The 12,920-nt window shown below is 32.4% G+C and overlaps 1 protein-coding gene across 1 annotated transcript; it reads left to right on the top strand.

Moving 5' to 3' along the window:
* Positions 1 to 7,253: 7,253 nt before the first annotated feature.
* On the top strand, positions 7,254 to 11,634 carry LOC145578890 (IQ domain-containing protein IQM1-like). The gene is made up of 9 exons (XM_081636186.1): positions 7,254 to 7,694; positions 8,642 to 9,186; positions 9,287 to 9,401; positions 9,501 to 9,566; positions 9,878 to 9,966; positions 10,087 to 10,174; positions 10,288 to 10,518; positions 10,604 to 10,705; positions 10,914 to 11,634. The coding sequence occupies exons 2-9, from the start codon at positions 8,684 to 8,686 to the stop codon at positions 11,307 to 11,309; spliced, it is 1,590 nt and encodes a 529-aa protein (XP_081492312.1). The 5' UTR covers positions 7,254 to 7,694; positions 8,642 to 8,683; the 3' UTR covers positions 11,310 to 11,634.
* The last annotated feature ends 1,286 nt before the right edge of the window (positions 11,635 to 12,920 follow it).

Genomic DNA, 12,920 nt, shown 5'->3' with positions numbered 1-12,920 from the left:
GGCAACAAGGGGATGGGATTCAGCCTGGCGCTGAGAGGGGAACTAGATGGTCGCGGCTGTGATAGGTTTTTTTTCTTCAAAAGGGTTTTTTTAGGCATTTCTCTTTCCTCTCCTTTTTAAAACATTAACCATGGTTAATATTTCCTTAAAATGGTTAACTAATGTTACCGTTGAATTAGTTTTACCATTTACAAATTACCAAAGAGGTGGAGGTCGTTTTGAGGAAAGAGAAATGCCCCTTCCCTTCCCCTACTTTCGTACCAGCTCTTTGGGCCAAACTAGTGTTGTTGATAATAGTAATACAGAAAATTATATTTTTTTTTTTGGTGTTTAGAGAGCCACAAGGGCGGGGTGAGAATTGATATCAGGATCTCTTGAAATCAGGAGGCAAACTCTAACCACTTGAGTTATCCCTCACTGTCATAAAATTATTGTAACACCCTAGAAATTTCTTTCTTTTAAAATACATGTTTTGCCCTGTTTAAAACTTTAAATAGGAATATCTAAGACATTACCGCCACCGTGAAAACGGCTAAGGAAACTATCAAAGACACACAGCGGAAGACTAATTTCAAAACCATTCAAACAAGTCAACTTGAAAAGTCAATCAATGAAAGTAAAGTCAAACTAAAGTCAAACGAAGTAAAATAAAATCGACCTACAACTTGGAACCATCATAGGCCCTTATTAAAACCAAACCAACTTCAAAACTTTTGCGTTAGTCATGCATAATAATAATATCAGAAATAATTAAAGCATTAAACACATCATATACTTATAGAAACTAGCATGATTCGCTCTTCACTCATGCCCATCATAAATATGCTTCATCACCTGAAAAGCTTCTCTCAACTTGTTTCCACTACTCTCCATTAAAAATGGGTCATCATAGGGCCAAGATAGAGACAAGGCCAACAACACACAAAACACACAATCAGCAAAGCTGAGTACATAAGCGTATTTAACACACTAACATGCAATTACCTATCAACACACAACTTACCTTGTTGCACCTGTTTTTCAAGCATACAACATTCAACAAAACTTCTCACTAGAAAACTATATAATTTATTTAGCGTTGACTACGCATCGAACGGGTTTCCCACTAACCTCCCCCAAATAAATTGAGGTTACTGACATGAGAGCTAACCGTGCCAGCATCAATAACCACTCGTAAGTGGCGGAATTCCTGCGCATAATAATAATAATAATAATAATAATAATAATAATAAAAGGAATGTACAGCGTCCTGTACTCCAGTAGAAGTTATGATCAAATATAAAGTCACATAACTCCCCCCATATGTTCATACTCAAGGTATATACATTCCAAGAGTTTTGATGCGTAATCTCTTTCACTTTACGTTATTTACAGATTATTAAACTCAGTGATGACTCTCAAAACATAATCATTCAATCAACAATAATTATTCAAAAAATCAAACATACCAATTTAATTCTTGGATAATTAGTTACCACATAACATTTAATGTTGAACCTTTTTTAAAACGACCTCGGTGCCAATGACACCTTAAACGCATAAAGCGCCACAAATTCTATCCCTCGGTGTTAAAAACACCTTAAGTGCACTAAGGCACCAATATATAATTTATTCCTTGCGTACATAGACACTTATATAGCTCCTTTCCCATGCTTAAAGCATCAATAAAAATTATATGGACCATAATAAAATTCTCTTTTGATATTCCAAACCAAATTAAAACATTTAGTTTAATTAAACATGCTTTCTATCATGCCATAAATAAAAGTGTGGCTCATAAACAATATTCCAAACTATAATTTTCCATCCTTTAATCCATCACAAATAAATCATGCTTCATAATTCAATCACCAACAACAACCAAATCATAATTTCCATTCCAAATCTAGCATGATACTACTTGTAATCAATTAAACACATCTAGCATGCTACAATACAAATAAAATTATGCTAAGTACGCGAACGTACCTTGTATATGATCTTAATATCACCACAACTAATAGAAATCACTCACTTCAAAGTCTCCTACAATTTAAAATCATAAAAGAGTATTAAAATCCTCTCTACACAAATTTCCAGCAATATACTTCCTCCGTTCTTTTATTATTGCACAACTTGCCTTTTTAGGAAGTTTCACAAATATTGCACCATTTCCTCTTTAGGAAAAAAATTATTTGTGTTCACACTACAAATACCCAACATACCCTTACTTTTTCACACTTACTTTTTAGTTTATCAATATGTCACATGGGCAATTTTGTATTTTTACCTTTCTCTCTCTTACTTTTTTCCACTACCAAAATATTTTTACCAACCCCTATGGTGCAATAATAAAAAAACGGAGGAAGTATACTATTTTAAAACCCCTCATAATTTGATTAAAATAAGCTGAAATTATATTTAAAACATCATACTTTAATCCCAATTAATGGGTAATTAAAATTCCTAAAGAAAACTTGATTTTTAAAGCACTATCAAAAATTCCAGCATTATATTTTAATGAAAACTTGTTGTAATTTAGCCTTAAAACACTTTAATCAAAGGTTTAAACCATTATATATCATAATCTTTCAATAATTCATAATTCAAGAACCTAGGGTTTCAAAATTTGGGGCTTTTCAATTGAAAATAAAATCTAAAAATTAATTTACATAATACTCATAATCAAACATCAAAAATCAAATCACAAAACTCATTAATAATTAGATCTAGGATTAAACTAGTTTTTAAAACAAAGTTTTAATTTTTTTTGTTTGTTCGAAAAAGGTGGCTGGCCGGCCACCACTATCGGCTGTCGGCTGGTGCTGCTGATGGCTGGCGCCAGTGGCCCACCGGTGGTGGTGGTGGCCAGCGGTGAGGGGGAGGCCGAAAAGGGGAAGGGGAAAAAGAGAAAGAAAAAGAAAAGAAAAGAAAAATAAAGAGAAAAGGGAGAGAAGTTTACCTTGGGTTTTCTCCACTCTGGGCAAAGTTTGATTTGCCTCAAGTGTTGAATATTTATACCTCTTCTGTAGAAACCCTTCTCCCTAAACTTTTCTTTTATAAAATATTTCCAAACTTATTAAAATAAATAATTAAAATATTATAAATAAAACATTTCAATTTATTTAAATACTTATCAAAATACTTATTTTAAATAAAATACGTATAAAAATACGTATTACAATTATAATTTGAATATCTAATAATTTTTTCATTTTAATCTAATTCGTTGGGTTAGTTTGACCCAAATTCCGATCCATAGCCCAGCTTATTTCATGTCATGGTTTCTCAAGTTTTCTAAAAAACTCTAGATTGAGAAATTAATGGAGAATTGTGGAAGAATCCAGAAGTGGTGAAGGTCATGAAGACTTTAGATTTATGTAGTGGAAAAATTAAAGAGCTAGCATGTGTGTAGAATTTTCCACACACTTCTTCCACCTCCATACATCTCCTATAAATATAAGGTGTTGGGCATCATTTGAAGTAATGTATCCACATATATCATCCTCCATTACTCCGATATACGAGTATATCATGATCGGAGTTTTCTACATACACACAATCTCCCTAAGAATTTGGGTGCTCGTCATTCGTGGACTTTTTGATAATTTTTCCCTTTAATTTGCTTTCGTTGTGCACTCCCCAACACTTACATAATTTATAAAAAGTGTAATATTCAGTAGGTTTTAATAAAACAGATGCGAATATATCTAATAATAACAATTGAAAAATTAAAATACATACCAAACAAAATACCCAGAATCAAATTGCATTAGCCATTAAATAAAATGGTTTCCAAACTAACTAAGATAAGAGATAACAAAAATTTCTCGGAAGTTTGTTAGTCCTCTGTATATTATGATCATAGCCATCAAAAATTCTCAATGGTACTCATAAGTTTTTTAATTTTCTCTTTGGTAAACAGCAAAATTTTCAATTCTCTTTGGTAATCAACTATTACTACTATTAATTCAATGGTGACAAGGAATAAAAAAATAAAAAAAATAAATAAAAAACCTTTCCCCTTTCTTCTTCTGCCAAAGTCATCCTCTTTCTACCAGCGGCACACCAGAACCAGTCACCATCCCTCTTCCCTGATTCCCTCCCCTACCGGACATGGCAACCCACCTCCCCCCTTCCTCAATTCACTATGATCTTCTTCCCCGATTTTTGGTTGAAAATTCTAGGTTTTTTGGGGCGAAATTATCAGCTTTTGATTTGAATTTCCAGTCGTTATTTGCTCGATTTAGGTTACGTATTTTAGGGGGTTTTGGATCAATTATACCTCAAAAATAGGGGTTTTGGCTCGGATTTGCTCAAATATGAGGGTTTTTGGCTTAGATTTGCTAGGGTTTTCAGTGAAGAGCAGGTGGTGTTGATCGGAGGTGGAAGGAGGGTTTTGGAAATTTGCGTCATTGAAGAAGGAGGATTGGGTGGTTTTGGGGTCGCGGTAACAAGGGGGATGGGGTTCAACCTGGCGCAGAGAGGGGATCGTGATGGTCGCGGCTGGCGTCGGCCGAGATCAAGGGGTCAGGGCTGGGCTGGCGGGGGTGGTGGGGAAAAAGTGGGTGATAAGTTTTTTCAATAGGGGTATTTTAGTCATTTCTCTTTCCTCTTCCTTTTAAAACATTAACCATGGTTAATATTTCCTTAAAACGATTAACTACGTTATCATTGAATTAGTTTTACAACTTATAGATTACCAAAGAGGTGTGAGGGTCGTTTCGAGGAAAGAGAAATGCCCCTTCCCTTCCCTCCACCTTCGTACCAGCTCTTTGGGTCAAACTAGTGTTGTTGATAATAGTAATATAGAAATTATAATTTTTTGTGGTGTTTGTGGGGTGAGAATCGATACCAGAATCTCCTAAAATCAGGAGGCAAGCTCTAACCACTAGAGCTATCCCTCACCCTCAAAAAATTATAATTTGAGTATATGATAGTTTTTCATTTTAATCTAATTTGTTGAGTTAGTTTGACCCAAATTTCATAACCCAGCTTATTTCATCTCAGGGTTTCTCAAGTTTTCTAAAGAACTCTAGATTGAGAAATTGATGGAAAATTGGGAAAGAATCTACAGGTAATGAAGGTCATAAAGACTCTAGATTTATGCGGAAAATTTAAAGAGCTAGCATGTGTGTAGAATTTTCCACACACTTCTTCTACCTCCACACATCTCCTATAAATATAAGGTGTTGGGCATCATTTGGAGTAATGTATCCACCTACATCATCCTCCATTACTCTGATATATGAGTATATCATGATCGGAGTTTTCTACATACACAAGATCTCACGTCATTCGTGGACTTTTTGATAATTTTTCCCTTTAATTTCTTTCGTGGTGCACTCACCAACCCTAACCTAATTTATAAAAAAAATGTAATATTCAATAGGTTTTAATAAAACAAACGCACATATATCTAATAATAACAAATGAAAAATAAAAATACCTACTAAACAAAATACCAAGAATCAAATTGCACTAGGCATTAAATACAATGGTTTCCAAATTAAACTAACTAAGATAAGAGATAACAAAAATTACGATCATAGCCATCAAAGATATTGAAGTTGTTGGACCAACTTAGAATTTATTGAATATTAGTTCTTACATTTTATGTCAATCATAAATAGCCATTATGTTTTTTTACACTTGTAGATGATATTAAATATCTTAATTATCATTTAATTCGCTGAAAGCTAGTTTTCAACTAGTATGATTGTATGAAAGTGCTTAATATAGGAGACAAAAGGTATTTTGATGATATGAAATTAGTGTTACATTAATGAAATATAATTTGGAAAATATATTTGTGTATGTAATTTTTATATTTATATTAGGAGAATAATATCTTTAGGATTATATATATTAAGTAAAATACAATTTAGTGAATGAACATAGTGTAATATCAATATTCAATAGCATATTTGATTATTCTACGAGGTGTTGTAATTTTAAATTAGGCTGAAAACTACTTTAACTAAAATTAAAGACATTTTTTATAATTTAGGTGGATACCCGTACCTCATTCCATATTCCAAATTTTTTAAAATTAATGTTAATTAATTTCATTCAAAAAAGAATTAATTATGTTAATTAATTAAATTAAACTAAGGAGAACAAAACAAAAGAAGACAAAGTGACTGACACTATAAATAACATAAAAATAGGACAAGAATGATCGACTTTTATATAACCCTACATTCCTTGTAGTCAGTACTAGTAGTTGGCTAATTAATAAACGGAGTTATTGTATACTCGTATTACGTATGAAATATAAGTATATACCCGTACAAAAGGATAATAAAACATGTTGAAGTGTTCAACATAATGATGGACTCCTATTTCACTCCATAAGGATCTCCTAGTGGCCTCCTTTTCCGTAACTTGTTAAAAGATATGGAGTGCTAAAAAACCATTCCACTAATATATAAAGCTAAATTTTTAGTCAGGTTATGAGACATTGACACTTGGTATTTTACGGTTTTCGCCATGTATCGTATTATGTAGGCGACAATTAATTATTAATATGACATCTAGGATTTATTTGAATTTTTTTTTTTTTTTTTTTTTGTATAAATGGATAAAAAAAAGTTAATATTAAGAAAAAAAAAAAAAGTTATGAGTTATATTTTCATTAAAATTTGGATAGATTTAGTAGGATAAAAAAGTTATTTTAGAGTTTTATTTTCAATAAAACTTTTAGTTTAGAATTTTATTTTCAATAAAACTTTTGGTTTAGAATATTATTTTCAATAAAATACCATTATTTCTATACAAATGACGGATCTAGAAACGTACAAATTGAGGTTGGGGATTTAATCCTCACTAGTGGTACTTTGAGGATGGGGGATCCCTTATCCTTCCCCCCTCATTTTCAAAGTGTCTAACCCGTAAATAATAGACCAAAAAAACCGTGAGAGTTGAAGTTTAATCAGTAACCTTCTTCTTACCGTAAATAAATAAAATAATACAATTTTGAAACACAAAAAATATAATCCAAGATTATCCAATAAATTAAGACAAACGAAAAATACAAGGTAATGAAGTATATATATTTACCGGTACAATACAACCCATTAAAAAAATTAAAATTATACTCCGTAATTAGTAAATTTCAAAGAACCACCGTGTGGGACAATAATAGTGAGTCTTCGTGGGGTTTAGCTTACAATAATTGACCATTCTTTTCTCCATTTTTATTAATTTTTCTATAAAATACTCCCACTCTTCAAGTTCAAAGACCCATATATTCTTCTCTCTCTAAAGTCCAACCCATTAAAAAACGAAACCATTATTTCTTCCATTTTCTTTCTTCTAACTCGTGGGTTTGAACCCTTTATGATTTTATTAAACTTCAATATTATTAAACCCTTAAAACTCGTCAAATTTTTCCATTTTTTTTTTCCAAATTTTCTAGTCTAGTCTAGTCTTTGTTCTCTTCAAAATTACCCTCTTACCACGAGATTTCCTTAAAGTTCGATCTTTTGTTTCTTAGTTTGCTGCCGTGTTCTATTTAGTAGACTTTGATTCAACCAAATCTTTGGAATATAATTTTCTAATATTAAGCTAAACTCTATGTATATAAATACATGACTAAACAAGTCTTTAGTATGGTCATAGTTCGAAAGCAAGTTTGAGTTCAAGAAGAGAAGCTAAGCAAGAAGAGAGTTGTAGAGTTTCGATTTAGTGAAGCACTTCTAAAGATACTCAAGGTACGGAATACAATACTTAATCGTTGTCGTTTTTTAAGTTTCAATTAGCGATTTGATATACTGTTCATGTGTGTGAGATTGATCGATCTCGGATGTTGGTATAGACGTCGGGGAGTTTGTTACTGTCTTTCACTTCTTTTTATTGGTCTTTTGAAAGGACAACTTTTAAGAAAAAGGGTTTAATTTGTACGTCTTGACCTGTTCAATACTTGCTTTTGCTATTAAGATTGATATTTGGTGGTGGTGGTTGTTAACTTTGCTATATTGACAATATTGTTGTTTATTTTGCTTGATTTGTGTTGCTCAATTTTGCTCTAAATGTTATTTGGTGTGATAATTAATGTCCTTTTGGTTTGTTGATTAATCATATAGGTTCATGTTTGAATGATAGGCCTATTAAAATTTATTTATTTGGTTAATGTATAATACTAAGTATTTCTTTTGTTTGTACGAAAATTCAGAAAAATGATTGATGTGGTGAAAAACGTGTGAAAATAAAGTACTTTAAAAAAGTGACAACCAAAATACATAGTACGGAGTACCAAATATGGCAAAAATGATGAATATCTATGTAAAGAGCTAGTACAAATGTACAGTACGTGCCTAAAAAGGTTGACATTTTGTAAAGAAAAAAAAATGTTTATTTTGTTTAATTTGGCTCATTATTCACGCTAGGAAATTAGTGAATAATTTGTTGGGTAAAATAAACTGTATTATCTGGTTTAATAATAAGGGAATAATATATTGGAGATTTGGAAAACAAAGTTTTACCAAAAAAAAGAAGTGAAGATCATGTTTAATACTACGTAAGTCAAAAAGGCTAAAATATGTGACTTAATTATTTTTGTGTAGCAAACCAGGTGAGACCAATAAATATTCTTGCACATTTTCTATGTTATCCTACTTCAATTTGCATATTCTAATCTAAATTTATTTCTTTTTTCAAGGTCAGAAGTATTGTTCTTAGAGAAAATATAATATATAAATCAATGGGATTATCAGTTTCCATATTGATTTCTGCTTGGCATGAAATTCTGAGTCAAAATTTGTTCAATCTAGTCTGCAATGGCTGTCTATCTTCAAGGGCACGGCGCTTTCCATTGAGGACGGCGAGTTTTAAGAGAATTGAATCCTTTAAGAAGGGTACTCAGTCACCAAGAATTGCAGAGACGGATCTAAGTTTAGAGATGGGTGTTAGGAATTTTTCTAGTCTACAAGATCACAAGCCGGAAAAAATACTGCTTGAGAAGTCACCTTCTTTTAACTCTCTAGTACAAGAGTATGATCCTAGTAATGCTCCACGTAAAATGAGTTCTAATGGATTAAATCACAAGCCTCTGCCTGCAATCACTCTTCCTGAGCCCGCGGTACTGTTTTCTCCAAGGCCAGTTTCTGAGCTTGATGCTGCTGCAGTTAAGCTGCAGAAAGTGTACAAGAGTTACAGGACTAGAAGAAACCTTGCTGATTGTGCTGTTGTAGTTGAAGAGTTATGGTTAGTATTGAAAACATACAAATACTATATGATCAACTTTTAATATGCTGATATTTCGTGCATATTGATTAATCTGTTGTATCTGAATATATTTGCGTAGGTGGAAGGCGTTAGATTTTGCTTCGCTTAAGAGAAGCTCTGTATCATTTTTCGATACCAATAAACAGGAAACTGCTGTTGCAAAGTGGGCAAGGGCGAAAACAAGAGTTGCCAAGGTAATATCAGTAATAATTCAGTTGTGAAAATTTTGTGTTTTTTCAATTAGTTCTTCTGTAATGCTAAAATTTTCGTCGTTATGCTAATTTTATCTATAGGTGGGAAAAGGCCTGTCTCAAAATGAGAAAGCTCAGAAGTTAGCTCTACGACATTGGCTCGAAGCTGTAAGTCCTCAAACTCGCCTTAAACTAAGCTTTTCATGATCTGATTAATTATGGGGGTCAGAGTATAAAAGAAAAATAATTTCAGATAAACAAGATTTCTCAATCATGCTACAATCATTTCCATCACTTAGCTACCAACCACTTCTATAATAACTATAATAGTTCGATCAACTTGTTGTCTTGACAGTTAAACAAATAGTTATTTCGCTGAATTATTGGTTTTTAGAGTGTTGAAAAGTTATATGATCTCACCAATTATCAAGTATCAATCATCTGAGTCATTTTCTTGTCCTGTTTATTTTTTCGTACAGATTGATCCACGCCATAGATACGGGCACAACTTGCATATTTATTATGATGTTTGGTTTCAAAGCGAAAGCAGTCAACCATTCTTTTACTGGTATGTACTTCTGCAACTTACTGTAATAATCTGATACTTTTACTGAGTAATGTAAAATTAACATGATTTTACTGACCTTTCAACCATTGTTAATCCTTTCGTTTGATTTTGATAATGAAGGTTGGATATTGGAGACGGGAAAGAGGTTAATCTTGAGAAATGCCCAAGGACCAAAATGCAGCAGCAATGCATCAAATATCTTGGACCGGTAATTAGTCCTACATATCCTTTTTTTCTTCCTTTTTTTGCGCTTTAGTCTATTGATGTGGTGTTTGTCTAGTCATGTATAGATGTTTTACAATGTTATTGTTTTAAATTCAGAATGAAAGAGAAGCATACGAAGTAATTGTAGAAGATGGGAAGCTTACATACAAACAAAGCGGAAACTTAGTTCATACTGCAGGGGACTGCAAATGGATATTTGTTCTCAGTGCATCAAGATCCTTGTATGTGGGACAGAAAAAGAAAGGTCTGTTTCAACACTCAAGTTTTCTGGCTGGTGCTGCTACGTCTGCTGCTGGACGAATGATTGCTGTCAAAGGGGTTCTTGAGGTACATTTCAATAAGTACTAAAACTGTCAATTCAATACATGATCATCTACAGAATAATGACTAAGATGTGTATGTCTATTTTCAGGCTTTATGGCCATACAGCGGTCACTATCTTCCGACAGAAGAGAACTTCAACGAGCTCATGAGCTTCCTAAGGGATAACAATGTTGATCTCACCAATGTTAAGGTACTAACTCAAAAACATAAATCACACAAAAAGGTGTTAAATACAACATAAAACAAAGCATGCCTAGGATTGAAAAATGACTTAGGCCCAGCTTAATCAGTAAAATCAGTAACTGTAAATTACAAAAAAAGCATCAAATTGTATGTTACAAATTCTGTTTTGACTGAAACATGCTAACAATCTTCTGCATCGACTGTAACTTCTGCAGAAGTATGCATACAATGAGGAAGGTTCGTTTAAAATTCCTGAAGACGAAAGTTCTCCTGAGAAGACAGCAGATGTCACAGAAGTAACTACTGAAGAAGCTGTGCCAGCTGATGGCAAGGCCAAAGCCAAAGATGATCGTGAATCAGAACCATTCTCCTTTGCCAGACGCTTGTCCTGCAAATGGGTCACTGGTAATGGACCTAGGATTGGCTGTGTTAGGGACTACCCATTGGACTTACAATCCCAGGCACTCGAACAAGTCAACCTCTCACCACGCGTTACAACTAGATCATATGGCCCAATTCCTTCTCCAAGGCCTAGTCCAAAGGTTCGCGTCTCTCCAAGGCTTGCATACATGGGCTTACCAAGTCCAAGAACACAGATGGCCACGGCCTAAGCTACTGAACATTGTTAAGCCATGTGCATAACTATGATGGGGTGTAAAACCTGAAGATAGGCACCTCTGGTGCCCACTTAGTGTGATTTGTTGTAGAACTAACTTATTTCTTCATTTTTTCAATTGTTTTTTTCCCCCTTTTTTTCCAACCTTGTTTTTTTGTTTAAATAACAATTTTTAGATCCTAAATCATGATGTAAAGATGGTCAAAATGACAAAATGTAATCATGATCTTACTCTTATTATGTATATGTATGAAATCAAAGAAAGAATGAAAGTGAACATTTTAATCTTTGACTATGTACTTGGAAACGTCATTTGGTTGTTTTTGCCAGTTCATGTAATGCTTTTTGAGTTATTGGGTTGAACAAACTACTTGTGGGTCATCAACTAGTCAGAATTCAATATTTATGTATGGCACATTGACAAAATCTATATTATTGAATATTTGACCATTGACTTGACAAAATGCTTATAATGTATTTCGTATTTCACGTTTTTTGTTAAGGGACCTATGTTAAAAGGATGATACTCCCTTCGCCTTTATTTTATTTTTAATTAAATAAAAAATTTAACACAAATATAAATACACACTAAGAAATAATAAGGTCATATTATTATATATTGCCCATTGTTTATAATCTGGACTTGTTTGTTAGACATCTTTAATTTTCTAAAATATCCAAAAAAAAAAATTAAAAATCACATAGGAAAAACTCCTACAATTGAAGATTTATGCTAGTCACAAACAATTTATACTTTTGAATGATTGATAATAGTATTAAAAATGTTTTAAATGTTAACTTTAGTATAATATCAACTGCACCTGGGTTTCAAAAAAAATATCAAGTGCACCTTCTTCTTTCAGAAGGAAGGGAAAAAAAAAAAAAAAAAAAAAAAAAAATCAAGTGCACGAAGTATATATTATAATAAATTGCTATTGGTTTGTTGAAAAAGTGAATTGTATTTGCCATTTTAATAATTAAGAATCTAAATCGACAAAAATAAATAAAAAAAGTTTGTTGATATGTAACACAATTTTTGCAAGTGGGTACCGTTAAACAATACTATAACTACTACATGTAAAATCGGGAAACAAATAAGTTTCAAAGCTAATCAAGTCCAATCATGTGTAAAATAAGGTAAAATTATGGCTAATTAAGTACTCCCTTCATTCCCTTTTGATAGTCCCTTATGCGCATTTTTTACGAAAATTAATAAACATAAATAAAAATAGTTTAAATACATTGAAAAGGTAAATTGACAATGGGTATGCAAAAAAAGTAATAAAAGTACATGGGAAAACAAAATTTATATGGGAAAGTTAAATTTGCACAAATATTGTTGCAAATTGGAGGAAATTTTGGTAAAAAAATTAATATTAATGGTTGGAAAAGGCGAATGAGGTGAACATTTTGAGACTAAAATTTGTCCATAAGGGACTATTATTTGGGAACGGAGGGAATATAAGATAAAATTATGGCTAATTAAAACACACTTCAGCTTAATTTCAGTTTAGTTCAGTTCAGGTCCAATCAGTTCAGTTGAGTTCAGTTCAACTCCTAATTTCCTTCTCTCATAAAATATTAATTTCAGCTCTATACGGTTCAG

This window comes from Chenopodium album, chromosome 14 (assembly GCF_948465745.1).
Source record: "Chenopodium album chromosome 14, dcCheAlbu1.1, whole genome shotgun sequence".
Lineage (NCBI taxonomy): Eukaryota > Viridiplantae > Streptophyta > Magnoliopsida > Caryophyllales > Amaranthaceae > Chenopodium > Chenopodium album.
This window is presented reverse-complemented; position numbering and strand designations above follow the sequence as displayed.